The sequence below is a fragment of the Oncorhynchus nerka genome, linkage group LG20 (genome assembly GCF_034236695.1).
Source record: "Oncorhynchus nerka isolate Pitt River linkage group LG20, Oner_Uvic_2.0, whole genome shotgun sequence".
Classification (NCBI taxonomy): Eukaryota; Metazoa; Chordata; class Actinopteri; order Salmoniformes; family Salmonidae; genus Oncorhynchus; species Oncorhynchus nerka.
Window position 1 is genome coordinate 25,676,008 of NC_088415.1, and position 17,263 is coordinate 25,693,270.

At 45.1% G+C, this 17,263-nt stretch overlaps 1 protein-coding gene across 1 annotated transcript; it reads right to left on the bottom strand.

Moving 5' to 3' along the window:
* Positions 1-241: 241 nt before the first annotated feature.
* On the bottom strand, positions 242-14,763 carry prim1 (DNA primase subunit 1). Its single transcript, XM_065005335.1, has 13 exons — positions 14,463-14,763; positions 11,065-11,222; positions 10,810-10,916; positions 10,576-10,649; positions 10,288-10,424; positions 9,908-9,966; positions 9,635-9,746; positions 1,562-1,651; positions 1,301-1,433; positions 1,051-1,120; positions 794-897; positions 589-687; positions 242-488 (listed from the first exon to the last, which is right to left on the bottom strand). The coding sequence occupies exons 1-13, from the start codon at positions 14,746-14,748 to the stop codon at positions 469-471; spliced, it is 1,449 nt and encodes a 482-aa protein (XP_064861407.1). The 5' UTR covers positions 14,749-14,763; the 3' UTR covers positions 242-468.
* Positions 14,764-17,263: the final 2,500 nt, after the last annotated feature.

Consider the following 17,263-nt stretch of genomic DNA (forward strand, 5'->3'; position numbering starts at 1 on the left):
TTTGTCTCAGATTTCAACCCACTGAAGGCCCAACCTCACAAACAACTTGTAAAGTAAATTCAAACATCATTGTATTATACATTCTGGCTTGTGTGGAAACTTTCCAAATTTTTGCAGTGCTTTGTGTGACTCAATTGGTATCAGTTGGATTTATTAGGCAAGGCACGTGCCATGATGGAACTGACTAGATCTAGTTGGTCTCCACTACAGCAATACTAAGACACAACATAGGTTGACAAACTGGAGGACAAAGTAAATTTAATGAGAAAACAATAAGCCATATAAAAGTTTGCACAACTGATATTTTCAATCATTCATTGAGTAATATATTTGCATGACAATTCTCAGACTGAAACCATTTGCTTACAGTGCATATGTAATGTGTATTCATCTTTTAAATGTCAGATTATCAACTAATATGACATGCTTGTTTAAGATTAGACAACTATTGTTGGACACCGCACAGGGTTAGAAGTCCTTTTGAAGATCTGAAAAGAAATTGAGAAATAAGGCCATGATCATTAAATCTTTTAGAAATGTTCATGCTAACAATTGTATTCTTCCACTAAGGATTTAAATTACACTCACCACTGTTTTTAAGAACCTCCCCTTTCCTTGAGTGAGCCATCCCCTCCAAGAAATGATCAAACAGTTTCACATACTTCGCCAAGCTTGTTCGTTTGTAATCTGAAACCAATAAGCTTTTGTTAGTCAAATCAACGTGCAATGAACAAACGCATATCAGATCCCTTGGCTCCCTTAGTAATGAATTGCACTGGTCTCTTTGAATTACCTCTCATCTTCCGCCGCTCTCCTGCTTCTTTTTTATTCTCATTCTCCATGGTGTCCTCCTGCTCCTCTTCAGTCTTGGGCTGATCCAGCTCCTCACAGATCAGACTACAAGGAGATACAATAACAGGATCGGTGAGAAAACTAACAGAGAACACTACAGACGCAACACAAACCTTCTGTTTAGCCCTTTGGGAATACCATTTTTGAAAAGTTCTTTACAAAGTTATGACAAACTGACTTACCTGATACTGGGCTTACCTGATAGTGGGCACTTCAAAGGGATCAAAGCGATCCAGTTCTCTCAGGTCAATAGGAACAGAGATGCGCCCTGTGGGGAGGTAAGGAACATAGGGAGGAAAGGTGTTGCGTGTTGGGCTGACATCCAAAGATTATCTCCCTCAATTGGATGAGAAGCATCCTTTGACTGTTTCTCTCACAGGCAACATTTGGGTTAAATGTTTGTCATGGTTCAACGTGTTAGTCTTGCACTTCATGAGTTTCTCCTCACCTGTTTTGGGATGGACGCTGAAGGGGCTCTTCAGCAAGTGGTTGACTCCTTTACTGACGTTAACATCCAGCCGAGGGTAACAGTACTGAAGCATGATCTCCATCTCAAAGTAGTGTCCCTTCTTGGCAGTCGTCTGGTTGAAAAAAGCAGTTTTCATAAGGGCATGCTTGGCTGCCATTGACATCACCACATTGTTGTACTGTGTTCAAACAGGGCTTATGTCAGGCTTTATTGCAGTGTTGTGTGATCATGGCCACCTACGCGTTTGTCTTGGGCCATACTTCTGAGTCTATCCCAGCGCATCTCAGGGTTCTTTTCAGTCTGGAAGTACTGCAGCAGCTTCTTTCTGACATGTGAAGTCTCTGCTAAGGATAAGCATGTTCTCCCTCAACATGTAATGATATATCACAAAACCTGCTAAACTGCGACACACAGAACACTGATGGCCAGTTTTTAGGCATACCCATCTAGTACCGGGTTGGACCCCCCTTTGCCTCCAGAACATTTGGAATTCTTTGGGGAATGGAAACATTGCTCAATTGGTATCAACATTCCCCACAACATTACACCACCAGCCTGTACTGTTGACACTAGGCAGGATGGGGCCATGGACTCAGGCTGCTTACGCCAAATCCCGAGTCTGCCATCAGCATGATGCAACAAGGACCGTGATTCATTGGCCCAGGCAATGTTTTTCCACTCCTCAAATGTCCAGTGTTGGTGATCGGGTGCCCACTAGAGCCGCTTCATCAGCCCATCTGTGACAGGGATTGACAAGTTGCGTGTTCCGAGATGCCATTCTGCACACCACTGTTGTACTGTGCCATTCTTTGCCTGTTTGTGGCCCACCTGTTAAGTTGCACGATTATTGCCACTCTTAGAACCTAAATCAACGAGCTGCTTTCGCCCACAGGACTGCCACTGACTGGATGTTTTTTGTTTGTCGAACCGAAGCCTGTGGCGGTCATTACATTTTGTCAGTAGGTGATTGTCATTCAAGTAACTGCCAGTCTTACAGTAACCGTTAATTAAAATAAACATGTTTATAATCTCTGGCTTCAACGCATAGCCTCCAAGCCACTGATGTGGACCTTTAAAACATCTACATTTTTAAAAGTCTAATAAATCAATTTAAAATAGCCTACACCATCACAGTAAATACATAATTTATTTTAGACAGGTCTAAAGAAACATATGAAGAAAATTTCAGGGGGGAGGTTGCAAATACAGGACTAGTAAAGGCCCAGGACACTACTTTTGGGAAATAAAAAAAATAAGAAAAGATATACATACATAAGGTTGAAGTCGGAAGTTTATATTCACTTAGGTTGGAGTCGTTTTTCAATCACTCCAAATTTCTTGTTAACAAGCTATAGTTTTGGCAAGTCAGTTAGGACATTACTTTGTTCATGACACAAGCAATTTTTCCAACAATTGTTTACAGACATATTATTTCACTTATAATTCACTGTATCACAATTCCAGTGGGTCAGAAGTTTACATACACCAAGTTGACTGTGCCTTTAAACAGCTTGGAAAATTACAGAAAATGTCATGGCTTTAGAAGCTTCTGATAGGCTAATTGACACCATTTGAGTCAATTGGAGGTGTACCTGTGGATGTATTTCAAGGCCTACCTTCAAACTCAGTGCCTCTTTGCTTGACATCATGGGAAAATCAAAAGAAATCAGCCAAGACCTCAGAAAGAAAATTGTAGACCTCCAGTCTTGTTCATCCTTTGGAGCAATTTCCAAACGCCTGAAGGTACCACGTTCATCTGTACAAACAATAGTACGAAAGTATAAACACCATGGGACCACACAGCAGTCATTCCGCTCAGGAATTAGACGCGTTCTGTCTCCTAGAGATGAACGTACTTTGGTGCGAAAAAAAAGTATCTATATCCGCAGTAAAACAAGTCCTATATCGACATAACCTGAAAGGCCGCTCAGCAAGGAAGAAGCCACTGCTCCAAGGATGCCATAAAAAAGCCAGACTACGGTTTGCAACTGCACATGGGGACAGAAATCATACTTTTTGGAAAAATGTCCTCTGATCAGATGAAACAAAAATAGAACTGTTTGGCCATAATGACCATCGTTATGTTTGGAGGAAAAAGGGGGATGTTTGCAAGCCGAAGAACACCATACCAACTGTGTAGCACGGGGGTGGCAGCATCATGTTGTGGGGGTGGTTTGCTGCAGAAGGGACTGGTGCACTTCACAAAATAGATGGCATCTTGAGGAAGAGAAATTATGTGGATATATTGAAGCAACATCTCAAGACATCAGTCAGGAAGTTAAATGGGTCTTCCAAATGGACAATGACCCCAAGCATACTTCCAAAGTTGCGGACAAAATGGCTTAAGGACAAGAAAGTCAAGGTATTGGAGTGGCCATCACAAAGCCCTGACCTCAATCCTATAGAACATTTGTGGGCAGAACTGAAAAAGCGTGTGCAAGCAAGGAGGCCTACAAACCTGACTCAGTAACACCAGCTCTGTCAGGAGGAATGGGCCAAAATTCACCCAACTTATTGTGGGAAGCTTGTGGAAGGCTACCCAAAACGTTTGACCCAAGTTAAACAACTTAAAGGCAATGCTACCAAATACACTCAATTAGTATGTAAACTTCTGACCCACTGGGAATGTGATGAAATAAATAAAAGCTGAAATAAATCACTCTACTAGTATTCTGACATTTCACATTCTTAAAATAAAGTGGTGATCTTAACTGACCTAAAACAGGGATTTTTTTTACTAGGATTAAATGTCAGGAATTGTGAAAAACTGAGTTTAAATGTATTTGGCTAAGGTGTATGTGAAATTCCGACTTCAACTGTATGTATGTATGTATATATACATTCCAATTTTTTTTTAGGGGGGTGATGCAGCACCCTCAGCGCCCTTACTTTGAGGCTATGGTAAGAATAGAATTGAAGGGGAAAAAAAACACTGTTTTCACACTCAATTGCGCAATGACTGGGTTTAGTTTCACTAGGTTCTGTAGGCTATGGGCTTTCCAAACATGTTCCAGGGGTCTTGGGCCAGTAGGCAGTGGTGGAAAAAGTACCCAATTGTCATACTTGAGTAAAAGTAAAGATACCCTAATAGGAAATCACTCAAGTAAAAGTCACCCAGTAAAATACTTCTTGAGTAAAAGTAAAAAATGATTTGGTTATATACTGAACAAAAATATAAACTCAACATGTTAAGTGTTGGTCCCATGTTTCATGAGTTGAAATAGAAGCCCAGAAATGTTCCATACGCACCAAAAGCTTTTCTCTCTCTAATTTTGTGCACAAACGTATTTACATCCCTGTTACTGAGCATTTCTCCTTTGCCAAGATAATCCATCCACTTGACAGGTGGGCATATCAAGAAGCTGATTAAACAGCATGATTACACAGGTGGACCTTGTGCTGGGGAAAATAAAAGGCCACTAAAATGTGAGGTTTTGTCACACAACGTCTCAAGTTTAGGGAGCTTGCAATTTGCATGCTGACTGCAGGAATGTCCACCAGAGCTGTTGCCAGAGATGTAATGTTAATATCTCTATCATAAGCCGTTTTATAGAATTTGGCAGTACGTCCAACTGGACTCAACCACAGACCACATGTAACAACGCCAGCCCAGGACCTCCACATCCGGCTTCTTCACCTCCGGGATCGTCTGAGGGGGAGTGCTGAGGAGTTTTTATGTCTGTAATAATGTATTTTTGTGGGGGAAAACTCATCCTGATTGGCTGGGCCTGGCTCCCGAGTGGGTGGGGCCTATGCCCTCCCAGATCCACCCATGGCTGCGCCCCTGTCCAGTCATGTGAAATCCATAGATTTAGTGCCTAATGAAAGCATTTAAATTGACTAATTTCCTTATATGAACTGTAACTCAGCAAAATCTTTGAAATTGTATTATGTTGCGTTTATATTTATTTTCAGTATATAAATAGTAAAGTACAGATACCCTAAAAAACTACTTAAGTTGTACTTCAAGTATATTTACTTCAGTACTTCACGCCACTGCCTATAGGCTACGTTTGGCATTTTTTGTCCACTTCAGTTGTGATATAAACCTTAGCAAAACATATAGGCCTATGGGCTAGGCAACATGATGCATGAGATTATATGATTTGAAAAAGTTGCTGAAAAATGCATGCGCTGTGCATCATTCACAAGTGATAATATCCTCACCATTTACACTTTTCTCAAATTAATCTTGTCTACACATACACTAAATAATATGTGCAAAATTTGTTTGTATTTACTTCCGGGTTGGAGCGAGCGGTCGCATCCGCACTTCGGTCCGCAGGAGACACTGCTAGCTAGTCAACAGCTAGCCAACGTCTACCGAATAGAACTTCCGCACTCAACAACCCGGTCGCATTCCGCTTCGCTCCACAGGTAGTATCACATTTTCATTTCATTTCATTGCAGTACAACGGTTTGATTTGTTTGATCGTAGCTAGCTACATAGCTAGCTACATAGCCGTCTTTGTATCAAAGATAATTGTGTAGTCTAGAGCGATTTTCTAGGTTAGCTAGCCAGCTATTGTCGTTCTTTTAACGCAACGTAACGTAATCAACACTGCTAGCTAGCCAGCTAGCCCCCGAATAGCAGCACTGTAGAAACTGGCTTTAGTGTAGTGTAGTGTCAACAACGCAGCCACCGCCAGCTAGCCTACAAAGTCAACAACGCAGCCACTGCCAGCTAGCCTACTTCAGCAGTACTGTATCATTTTAATCATTTTAGTCAATAAGATTCTTGCTACGTAAGCTTAACTTTCTGAACATTCGAGACGTGTAGTCCACTTGTCATTCCAATCTCCTTTGCATTAGCGTAGCCTCTTCTGTAGCCTGTCAACTATGTGTCTGTCTATCCCTGTTCTCTCCTCTCTGCACAGACCATACAAACACTCCACACCGCGTGGCCGCGGCCACCCTAATCTGGTGGTCCCAGCGCGCACGACCCACGTGGAGTTCCAGGTCTCCGGTAGCCTCTGGAACTGCCGATCTGCGGCCAACAAGGCAGAGTTCATCTCAGCCTATGCCTCCCTCCAGTCCCTCGACTTCTTGGCACTGACGGAAACATGGATCACCACAGATAACACTGCTACTCCTACTGCTCTCTCTTCGTCCGCCCACGTGTTCTCGCACACCCCGAGAGCTTCTGGTCAGCGGGGTGGTGGCACCGGGATCCTCATCTCTCCCAAGTGGTCATTCTCTCTTTCTCCCTTACCCATCTGTCTATCGCCTCCTTTGAATTCCATGCTGTCACAGTTACCAGCCCATTCAAGCTTAACATCCTTATCATTTATCGCCCTCCAGGTTCCCTCGGAGAGTTCATCAATGAGCTTGATGCCTTGATAAGCTCCTTTCCTGAGGACGGCTCACCTCTCACAGTTCTGGGCGACTTTAACCTCCCCACGTCTACCTTTGACTCATTCCTCTCTGCCTCCTTCTTTCCACTCCTCTCCTCTTTTGTCCTCACCCTCTCACCTTCCCCCTACTCACAAGGCAGGCAATACGCTCGACCTCATCTTTACTAGATGCTGTTCTTCCACTAACCTCACTGCAACTCCCCTCCAAGTCTCCGACCACTACCTTGTATCCTTTTCCCTCTCGCTCTCATCCAACACTTCCCACACTGCCCCTACTCGGATGGTATCGCGCCGCCCCAACCTTCGCTCTCTCTCCCCCGCTACTCTCTCCTCTTCCATCCTATCATCTCTTCCCTCTGCTCAAACCTTCTCCAACCTATCTCCTGATTCTGCCTCCTCAACCCTCCTCTCCTCCCTTTCTGCATCCTTTGACTCTCTATGTCCCCTATCCTCCAGGCCGGCTCGGTCCTCCCCTCCCGCTCCGTGGCTCGACGACTCATTGCGAGCTCACAGAACAGGGCTCCGGGCAGCCGAGCGGAAATGGAAAAATCGCCTCCCTGCGGACCTGGCATCCTTTCACTCCCTCCTCTCTACATTTTCCTCTTCTGTCTCTGCTGCTAAAGCCACTTTCTACCACTCTAAATTCCAAGCATCTGCCTCTAACCCTAGGAAGCTCTTTGCCACCTTCTCCTCCCTCCTGAATCCTCCTCCCCCCCCCTCCTCCCTCTCTGCAGATGACTTCGTCAACCATTTTGAAAAGAAGGTCGACGACATCCGATCCTCGTTTGCTAAGTCAAACGACACCGCTGGTTCTGCTCACACTGCCCTACCCTGTGCTCTGACCTCTTTCTCCCCTCTCTCTCCAGATGAAATCTCGCGTCTTGTGACGGCCGGCCGCCCAACAACCTGCCCGCTTGACCCTATCCCCTCCTCTCTTCTCCAGACCATTTCCGGAGACCTTCTCCCTTACCTCACCCCGCTCATCAACTCATCCCTGACCGCTGGCTACGTCCCTTCCGTCTTCAAGAGAGCGAGAGTTGCACCCCTTCTGAAAAAACCTACACTCGATCCCTCCGATGTCAACAACTACAGACCAGTATCCCTTCTTTCTTTTCTCTCCAAAACTCTTGAACGTGCCGTCCTTGGCCAGCTCTCCCGCTATCTCTCTCAGAATGACCTTCTTGATCCAAATCAGTCAGGTTTCAAGACGAGTCATTCAACTGAGACTGCTCTTCTCTGTATCACGGAGGCACTCCGCACTGCTAAAGCTAACTCTCTCTCCTCTGCTCTCATCCTTCTAGACCTATCGGCTGCCTTCAATACTGTGAACCATCAGATCCTCCTCTCCACCCTCTCCGAGTTGGGCATCTCCGGCGCGGCTCTCGCTTGGATTGCGTCCTACCTGACAGGTCGCTCCTATCAGGTGGCGTGGCGAGAATCTGTCTCCTCACCACGTGCTCTCACCACTGGTGTCCCCCAGGGCTCTGTTCTAGGCCCTCTCCTATTCTCGCTATACACCAAGTCACTTGGCTCTGTCATAACCTCACATGGTCTCTCCTATCATTGCTATGCAGACGACACACAATTAATCTTCTCCTTTCCCCCTTCTGATGACCAGGTGGCGAATCGCATCTCTGCATGTCTGGCAGACATATCAGTGTGGATGACGGATCACCACCTCAAGCTGAACCTCGGCAAGACGGAGCTGCTCTTCCTCCCGGGGAAGGACTGCCCGTTCCATGATCTCGCCATCACGGTTGACAACTCCATTGTGTCCTCCTCCCAGAGCGCTAAGAACCTTGGCGTGATTCTGGACAACACCCTGTCGTTCTCAACTAACATCAAGGCGGTGGCCCGTTCCTGTAGGTTCATGCTCTACAACATCCGCAGAGTACGACCCTGCCTCACACAGGAAGCGGCGCAGGTCCTAATCCAGGCACTTGTCATCTCCCGTCTGGATTACTGCAACTCGCTGTTGGCTGGGCTCCCTGCCTGTGCCATTAAACCCCTACAACTCATCCAGAACGCCGCAGCCGGTCTGGTGTTCAACCTTCCCAAGTTCTCTCACGTCACCCCGCTCCTCCACTCTCTCCACTGGCTTCCAGTTGAAGCTCGCATCCGCTACAAGACCATGGTGCTTGCCTACGGAGCTGTGAGGGGAACGGCACCTCAGTACCTCCAGGCTCTGATCAGGCCCTACACCCAAACAAGGGCACTGCGTTCATCCACCTCTGGCCTGCTCGCCTCCCTACCACTGAGGAAGTACAGTTCCCGCTCAGCCCAGTCAAAACTGTTCGCTGCTCTGGCCCCCCAATGGTGGAACAAACTCCCTCACGACGCCAGGACAGCGGAGTCAATCACCACCTTCCGGAGACACCTGAAACCCCACCTCTTTAAGGAATACCTAGGATAGGATAAAGTAATCCTTCTCCCCCTCCCCCCCTTAAAAGATTTAGATACACTATTGTAAAGTGGCTGTTCCACTGGATGTCATAAGGTGAATGCACCAATTTGTAAGTCGCTCTGGATAAGAGCGTCTGCTAAATGACTTAAATGTAAATGTTTAGAATGGGCCATTATCATGCACCTGTCGGAACAGGAAAATTTAAAATGAATAAATAAATGATATCCGCACCATTCTTGGCAAAGCCTACACTGACATGCGTGAAAAGCCCAGGAGGCCGGCCCTTTCTGAGACACTGGAACTGGCACTGATCATACTTCGCTCAAAGTCGCTTAGGTCACTCGTTTAGCCCATTCTAACGTTCAACCGAACAGTAACAATGCCTCGATGCCTGTCTGCCAGCTTTATATAAGCAAGCCATGGCCATGTGACTCATTGTCTGTAGGAGCGATCTATTTTCGTGAACTGGGTGGGGTACCTAATAAACTGGCCACTGAGTGTATGTACTGTATGCACGCCAAATATCATATGAAAAGTGGCACAGAGGAAAAGGATATCTTCAGGTAAAAGAGCCAGCACTTTGTCTACAGCCTCTTTGCTACCCAGTATGTCCTGTCCCAGCAGAGCGTACTGGGAGAAGTAGTGCTCCACCACAGTCAGGGATTCCCTGGAGGGGAGATGAGGGTTAGAGGTCAACTGGTCAGTCAAAATTCAACATGATTCTGCCCTTTAACAGTTAGACAACTTAAACTAATGGTCCTTTTCTCAACTAGTAGAACCCACAACAGCTAACAAGGATACAAGTATGGCTCTGAAACGTGATCTTACGTGATGAATGGATGAATTGGGTCTGACAGCACAACTTTCCTCACAGTCTCATCTCCACCCTGAAGAACAGAATTTGTGTGACAATCTCCAGTGTTGATATCACTTTGATGATGTTGATCTTATGATTGTTAGCATTTATTTACTCAGAACTTCTTGACTCAAATGAACAGAAGTCGATAAATGTAAGGCTCCCGCATCACCTCTATCAAATATTGCATGTGTAAGTCGCTCTGGATAAGAGCGTCTGCTAAATGACTTAAATATAAATATAAATATGTGATTGAGTCTACTAATCCATTAAAATATAGCCAAGAAGAGTGTAACCCTTGATTGTTGGAAACCTCTTTTAGCCTAGAGTGGGTTATGAGAAGTGGTCTTACCTTGACCAGACTCAAGTACTCAGCCACAGCGGAGCGTGCCGCCACAGAGAGCTTCCGGGCGGCCTCGTCACACACCCAGCAATGCACCCCTCTCCTGCCAGAGTACACCCACAGGCAGTGCTGGAAACCGAAGTCATCTGGAGCACCCCAGAAAAAAAATCAACAAACACAGGTAACAATGAAAATTAATCAACATCAGACAATTTTGTAAAATGACCAATAGAAAGACAGGTTCAAGACAAGAGCTCACTTTTAATCCTGTGAAAACTAACCGTTTTTCTGACTCACCTCGAAGGGCCCGGTCCAATATACGGATGGCAATGGTCATCAGAGTCCAGCACTTTGGGCAGATGTCTGCACCACTGCAAGACAAGACAGCTGATGAACGGTCTCAGATCCCCAAAACTTCAAAATTTATCATCCCCAAATTATAATCTGTTGTACATTCAAACATACTCCACAACTTTTCAATCGTAAAGATGGTTGAACTACAGACACTTTCTGGCTAATGTGATCAAGTACCTGCAACAGCTTCTGACGTCATCATAGTCTGTCATATCAATATCAAACACCAGCTCCTTCTCCAGAGCCTGGAAGGATCCAGACTTGACTGTGTTGTGCTGATTGGGCTGAGGGTGGCAGAAGAAGAAAAATAGAATGGACACTTGAGTGACAAGAGAGGTGTGTGAGAGAGATAGAGACAGATAAAGGGAGAAGAGGGCAAGAGTATGTGAGTAAGTGGTGGTCAGATCCAGACAGTGGGTAATGGATCCTCACCCTGTGACTGTAGACTGCTCCAATGTCAATCTTGTACGGGTTCATCTTCTGCATCTCCTTCTCCAGCTCGTTCTGTGTGCTGAACGACTGATATCGTACGTAGATGTCATCCTTCAACGTGAAGGAGAACTCTCGATTCTGGAAGTAGTTCTTTGTCACTGAGGGGTTGCAAAAGAAGTTGTCCTCAACCATTAACCTTGACTGGTTGTAAACTAGATAGCAAGTGTGTTGTTTGAGGGGCAAAACTGTTGCAGTCAAAAATGTCATTGTCTGCAAAGCTGTTAAAATCCTTACATGCCCTATGCTGTTGGAAATTTGAGACAAAATATCCCCAGTAATCCAGTGAGGAGATTCTATTAGGCGTGTTTTGCACTGGGTGCAAGTTGATTGCATTTGTTTTGGAAGGTGCCCTGTTCAAAGCCAACTGTGAACGCGGCTCAAGACAAAAGTGATGTAATTAAGCATGTCAACTAGAGGTCGACCCATTAAATCGGAATGGCCGATTAATTAGGGCCGATTTCAAGTTCTCTTAACAACCGGAAATCGGTATTTTTGGGCGCCGATTTGTTAAATTTTTGTATTGTTTTTATACCTTTATTTAACGAGGCAAGTCAGTTAAGAACACATTATTTTCAATGACGGCCTAGGAACGGTGGGTTAACTGCCTTGTTCAGGGGCAGAACGACAGATTTTCACCTTGTCAGCTCGGGGGAGCCAATCTTGCAACCTTACAGTTAACTAGTCCAACGCAATAACGACCTGCCTCTCTCGTTGCACTCCACAAGGAGACTGCCTGTTACATGAATGCAGTAAGCCAAGGTAAGTTGCTAGCTAGCATTAAACTTATTTTATAAAAAACAATCAATCACAATCACTAGTTAACTATACATGGTTGATGATATTACTAGATATTATCTAGCGTGTATCTGACTGAGCGGTGGTAGGCAGAAGCAGGCGCGTAAATATTCATTCAAACAGCACTTTTTTAATTAAATTGAATAGACATGATTTGGAAAGGCACAGAGCGGTCAATTATAGGTCCCACAGTTATGCGGCATGTCAGAGCAAAAAACAAGCCACGAGGTCAAAGGAATTGTCAGTAGAGCCCTGAAACAGGACTGTGTCAAGGTACAGATCTGGGGAGAGTACCAAAAATATTCTGCAGCATTGACGATCCCCAAGAACACCACGGCCTGCATCATTCTTAAATGGAAGAAGTTTGGAACCACCAAGACTCTTCCTCGAGCTGGCCGCCTGGCCAAACAGAGAAATCAGAGGAGACGGGCCTTGGTTAGGGAGGTGACCAAGAACCCGATGGTCACTGACAGAGCTCCAGAGTTCTTCTGTGGAGATGCGAGAATCTCCCAGGAGGACAACCATCTCTGTTGCACGCCACCAAATCAGGCATTTATGGTAGAGTGGCCAGACAGAAGCCACTCCTCAGTAAAATGCACGGCAGCCTGCTTGGAGTTTGCCAAAAGGCACCTAAAGGAATCAGACCATGAGAAACAAGATTCTCTGGTCTGATGAAGCCCGAATGCCAAACGTCACATCTGGAGGAAACCTGGCACCATCCCTATGGTGAAGCATGGTGGTGGCAGCATGCTGTGGGGATGTTTCCAGTGGCAGGGACTGGGAGACTAATCAGGATCGAGGGAAATATGAACGAAGCAAAGTACAGAGAGATCCTTGATGAAAACCTCCTCCAGAGTGCTCAGGACCCCAGACTGGGGGCGAAGGTTCACCTTCCAACAGGACAAAGACCCTAAGCACACAGCCAGGACAACTTAGGAGTGGCTTCGGGACAAGTCTCTGAATGTCCTTGAGTGGCCCAGCCAGAGCCCAGACTTGAACCCGATCCAACATCTCTGGAGAGACCTGAAAATAGCTGTGCAGCAACGCTCCCCATCAACCTAACAGAGCTCGAGAGGGTCTGCAGAGAAGAATGGGAGAGAGTCCCCAAATACAGGTGTGCCAAGCTTGTAGCGTCATACCCAATTACACTCGAGGCTGTAATAGATGCCGAAGGTGCTTAAACAAAGTACTGAGTAAAGGGTCTGAATACCTATGTAAATGTGATATCAATTTAGTATTTTTTTAATACATTTCCTAAATTTATATGGATTATGGCAGCCCCCCCACAGCTCTCTGATTCAGAGGGGTTGGGTTAAATGCTGTAGACACATTTCAGTTGAATGCATTCAGTTGTACAACTGACTAGGTATCCCCCTTTCCCTTTCATAACAGATTATAGTTACTAGTCTACTCCCACTACTCCCATAGTCTACTCCCACTGCGGTCCAAACACTTAAGAGACACACCCTTGTCCACTTACCCTCGCCTTATGTCCTTGGCGTAATCCGCCTCACCATCTTGGAGGGTGGTCCAAATGATTAGCCAAGCAAGGGAAGTTTGCAACATAAGCCTTTTTAGTCGGCTTTGCGAGTTACCAATTATGTTCACTCCTGGTCTGAAACGCCCCATAATTCAATTCGCGAAGATTGTACATCCGCTAAGAAAAGTCAGCGAAAAATTAAAAACATCAATGCAATGGAGAAATCAATATACATCGTCACACATGTAACAGGTGTGACGATCTCATTCTGATTCACTTTTAGGACCGGTGACGTTTTGATTAGCGTCTATTATTAACAACGAATGCAAATAAGTTAGAAATGTCGCTACTATGTAAAGTAAATATTTTTGTTTGGGTATCTTTTGGAAATTGTAGAAATAAAAAAATGTTCCTTCAGAAGTTCCAGCTAGCCAGGCTAACGTTAGTTAGGTAATTAATTTGCTACCTATCATACTGTAGGCATATATTAATAATTATATATGTAATATACGTAGACATGCACTCAATTGACTGCAGGCATATAAAGCACCCACAAGTTTACGGTGGCTGAAAACAATCATCGCGGGATGAACAAGTGATGAATTTCAGGCTAAGGGTGGTCCATTTAAAAATTATTCCTTCCTCCCTTGCCCTGCAAGTGTATATTCTTCAGACGTCATCCGAAGTGCCCATTTAATTTGGGGGCTGAGGGAATAGGGTGTTTATTTTACGTGTTTGGACCGCGATTCTCTACCTGTGGAGAAACCATGTTACGCCTGATCCTCCCACTTCTCTCGATACGTCCAATTAAATAGTTACTCCAGCGATTCTGCTACCTACACTAGAGTTTTAGCCTATATTCATATTATACTGTCCTTTGCTGGTACTGCCGTTAAAAAACTTTGCTGTTTATGTTTGTCTCATTTCTAGCAACATAACGTTCGCTGACAACCAACCGATAGAGTTTATTGAACATTCTGAATAACACAACTGTTCGAGTGGGGAGAGAGAACTTCCCACTCGGAAGCGTAGAGGCTAGCAGTAGCTAGCTTACTGTACTCACCTCCTCCATAGTTCAGCCACCGGTGGTATTGAGAGAAAGGGAAAAGTCGGCGGTAGTACAGCGGCAATAAGTCCGGTAGAGAAGCCTGGTCGTAATCAGCAGTTGTCATTTCTGAAGTTATGCAAATGTATTGATTTAATCGAAAATGTTGATAGCTGAATGTACCCGCAGTTCTTTGTCTGACATTCGAGCGCGCGTGAAACTCTGAAAGTTGACCGGAATTTCCTTCTTCTTCTTCTTCTTGGGTGGGATTTATCGGCGGTTGGCATCCACAATTATGGTTCATTGCCGTCACCTACTGCACTGGAGGGAGAAACTAAATCCTACCCGCCAGCCCCATTTCTCTTAAAAAATACAGACTCAAATATTTTGTTCTCAACCTCTCTCTTTCCCTCTCATGCTGCCCGTACTGTATCAATACTGTTTGAATGTTAAATGACGAGACACCCATAACAAATACATGCTCCACTATCTCTGTTTTCTGGTAATAATCACACTTTCCTCTTGGATGCTTTCCTATCACATTTAAAGTCTTATTCAACCGGCTGTGTCTCACCCTTAATTCTTGTAAAAAATAGTCTCCTTTCTTCTGTCCATTCCTACTGTCCTCCCCGACTTTCTTCTGTACTTGAAATAAATGCCTGAGATTGGTATCTCTATTCCACAGCTCTTGCCATCTCTGCACACTCACTGTCCATATTGGGCTTTTTGCGTCTGCCTTGCTCATTGAAACAACAACATCAACATCCGCATGACTAAGTGCTTGTTTAGCCAGTACAGTACTTCAACTGCCTCGTTCCCCTCCACTCCCACATGGGCTGTGACCCAAGTAACTCTTCTCTGTATACCCATTCGTCTAATCCTGCCATGGGTTTGTAGTACATCATGAGCTAAAGGACTGCAGACTCATCAACACTGCACATGAATCAGAGCAAATAAGTACTCTGTCTGGCTTGACTTTCTCCACCCACTGGAAGGCCAACAGTGTGGCCATCAGCTCCGCCGTATACAGCCAGATGATTTGGAATATGTTTCCTGACTGCCACCCCTCCCTTCCATACAGTCCCATCTCCCTCGTCTGAGTATTACCCATCCACCCAAAGCTTGTGTTCTGTCCTCACTCATGTTCCCAGCATGCCTGTAAAATTGCTTTTGCAGGAGGAGACACCGCATGTCCCTGTAGGTTGACCCAATATTTAATTGCCAGCTGCTGTCTCCTAATCCGCAATGACTCCAACACCATCATTAAGTTTTCTGACGACACAACAGTGGTCGGTCTGATCACCAACAACAATGAGACAGCCTATAGGGAGGAGGTCAGAGACCTGGCCGTGTGGTTCCAGGATAACCTCTCCCACAATGTGATCAAGACAAAGGAGTTGATTGTGGGCTACAGGAAAAGGAGGACCGAGCACGCCCCCAATCTCATCGACAGGGCTGTAGTGGAGCAGGTTGAGGGCTTCAATTTCCTTGGTGTCCACATCACCAACAAACTATCATGGACCAAACACACCAAGACAGTCGTGAAGAGGGCACGACAAAACACATTCCCCCTCAGGAGACAAACGATTTGGCATGGGTCCTCAGATCCATCGGGTAGTGCGTACGGCCCAGTACACCACTGGGGCAAATATTCCTGCCATCCAGGACCTCTATACCAGGCGGTGTCAGAGGTAGGCCCTAAAAACTGTCAAAGACTCCAGTCACCCTAGTCATAGACTGTTCTATCTGCTACTGCATGACAAGTGGTACCAGAGCGCCAAGTCTAGGTCCAAGAGGCCAAGTCTAGGTCCTAAACAGCTTCTACCCCCAAGCCATAAGACTCCTGAACATCTAATAAAATGGCTACCCAGACTATTTGCATTGCCCCCCCCCCCCTTTTACACCGCTGCTACTCTCTGTTGTTATCATCTATGCATAGTCACTTTAATAACTCTACCTACATGTACATATTACCTCAACTAACTGTTGGCCCCGCACATTGACTCTGTACCGGAGCCCCCTTGTATATAGTCTCGGTATTGTTATTTTACTGCTGCTCTTTAAATACTTGTTACTTTTATTTCTTATTCTTATTCTTTTTTCTTTCTTTTTTTACTGCACTGTTGGTTAGGGGCTCATATGTAAGCATTTCACTACAAGGTCTACACCTGTTGTATTTGGCGCATGTGACTAAATAAGCAAAGAGAAACGACAGTCCATCATTACTTTACGACATGAAGGTCAGTCAATCTGGATTTTTTTTAACGTTTATTCAAGTGCAGTTGCAAAAAACATCAAGCGCTATGATGAAACTGGCTCTCATGAGGACCGCCACAGGAAAGGAAGACCGAGATTTACCTCTGTAGCAGAGGATAAGTTCATTAGAGTTAACTGCACCTCCGATTGCATCCCACATAAATGCTTCACACAGTTCAAGTAACAGACACATCTCAACATCAACTGTTCAGAGGAGACTGTGTGATCAGGCTTTCATGGTCAAATTGCTGCAAAGAAACCACTACTAAAGGACACCAATAAGAAGAACAGACTTGCTTCGGCCAAGAAACACGACCAATGGATATTAGACTGGTGGAAATCTGTCCATTGGTCTGATGAGTCCAAATTTGAGATTTTTGGTTCCAACCGCCATGTCTTTGTGAGATGCAGAGTAGGTGAACGGATGATCTCCGCATGTGTGATTCCCACCGTGAAGATTGGAGGAGGAGGTGTGATGGTGTGGGGATGCTTTACTGGTGACACTGTCTGTGATTTATTTATAATTCAAGGCACACTTAACCAGCATGGGTACCACAGCATTC

Coding starts and splice junctions, on each gene's coding strand:
- prim1 (XM_065005335.1), bottom strand. CDS start 14,748: ATGAACCATAATTGTGGATGCCAACCGCCGATAAATCCCACCCAAGAA. Junction 11,223..14,462: donor GTGGCTGAACTATGGAGGAG/GTGAGTACAGTA, acceptor GCAACCCCTCAG/TGACAAAGAACTACTTCCAG. Junction 10,425..10,575: donor ATTGGACCGGGCCCTTCGAG/GTGAGTCAGAAA, acceptor GGGGTGCTCCAG/ATGACTTCGGTTTCCAGCAC.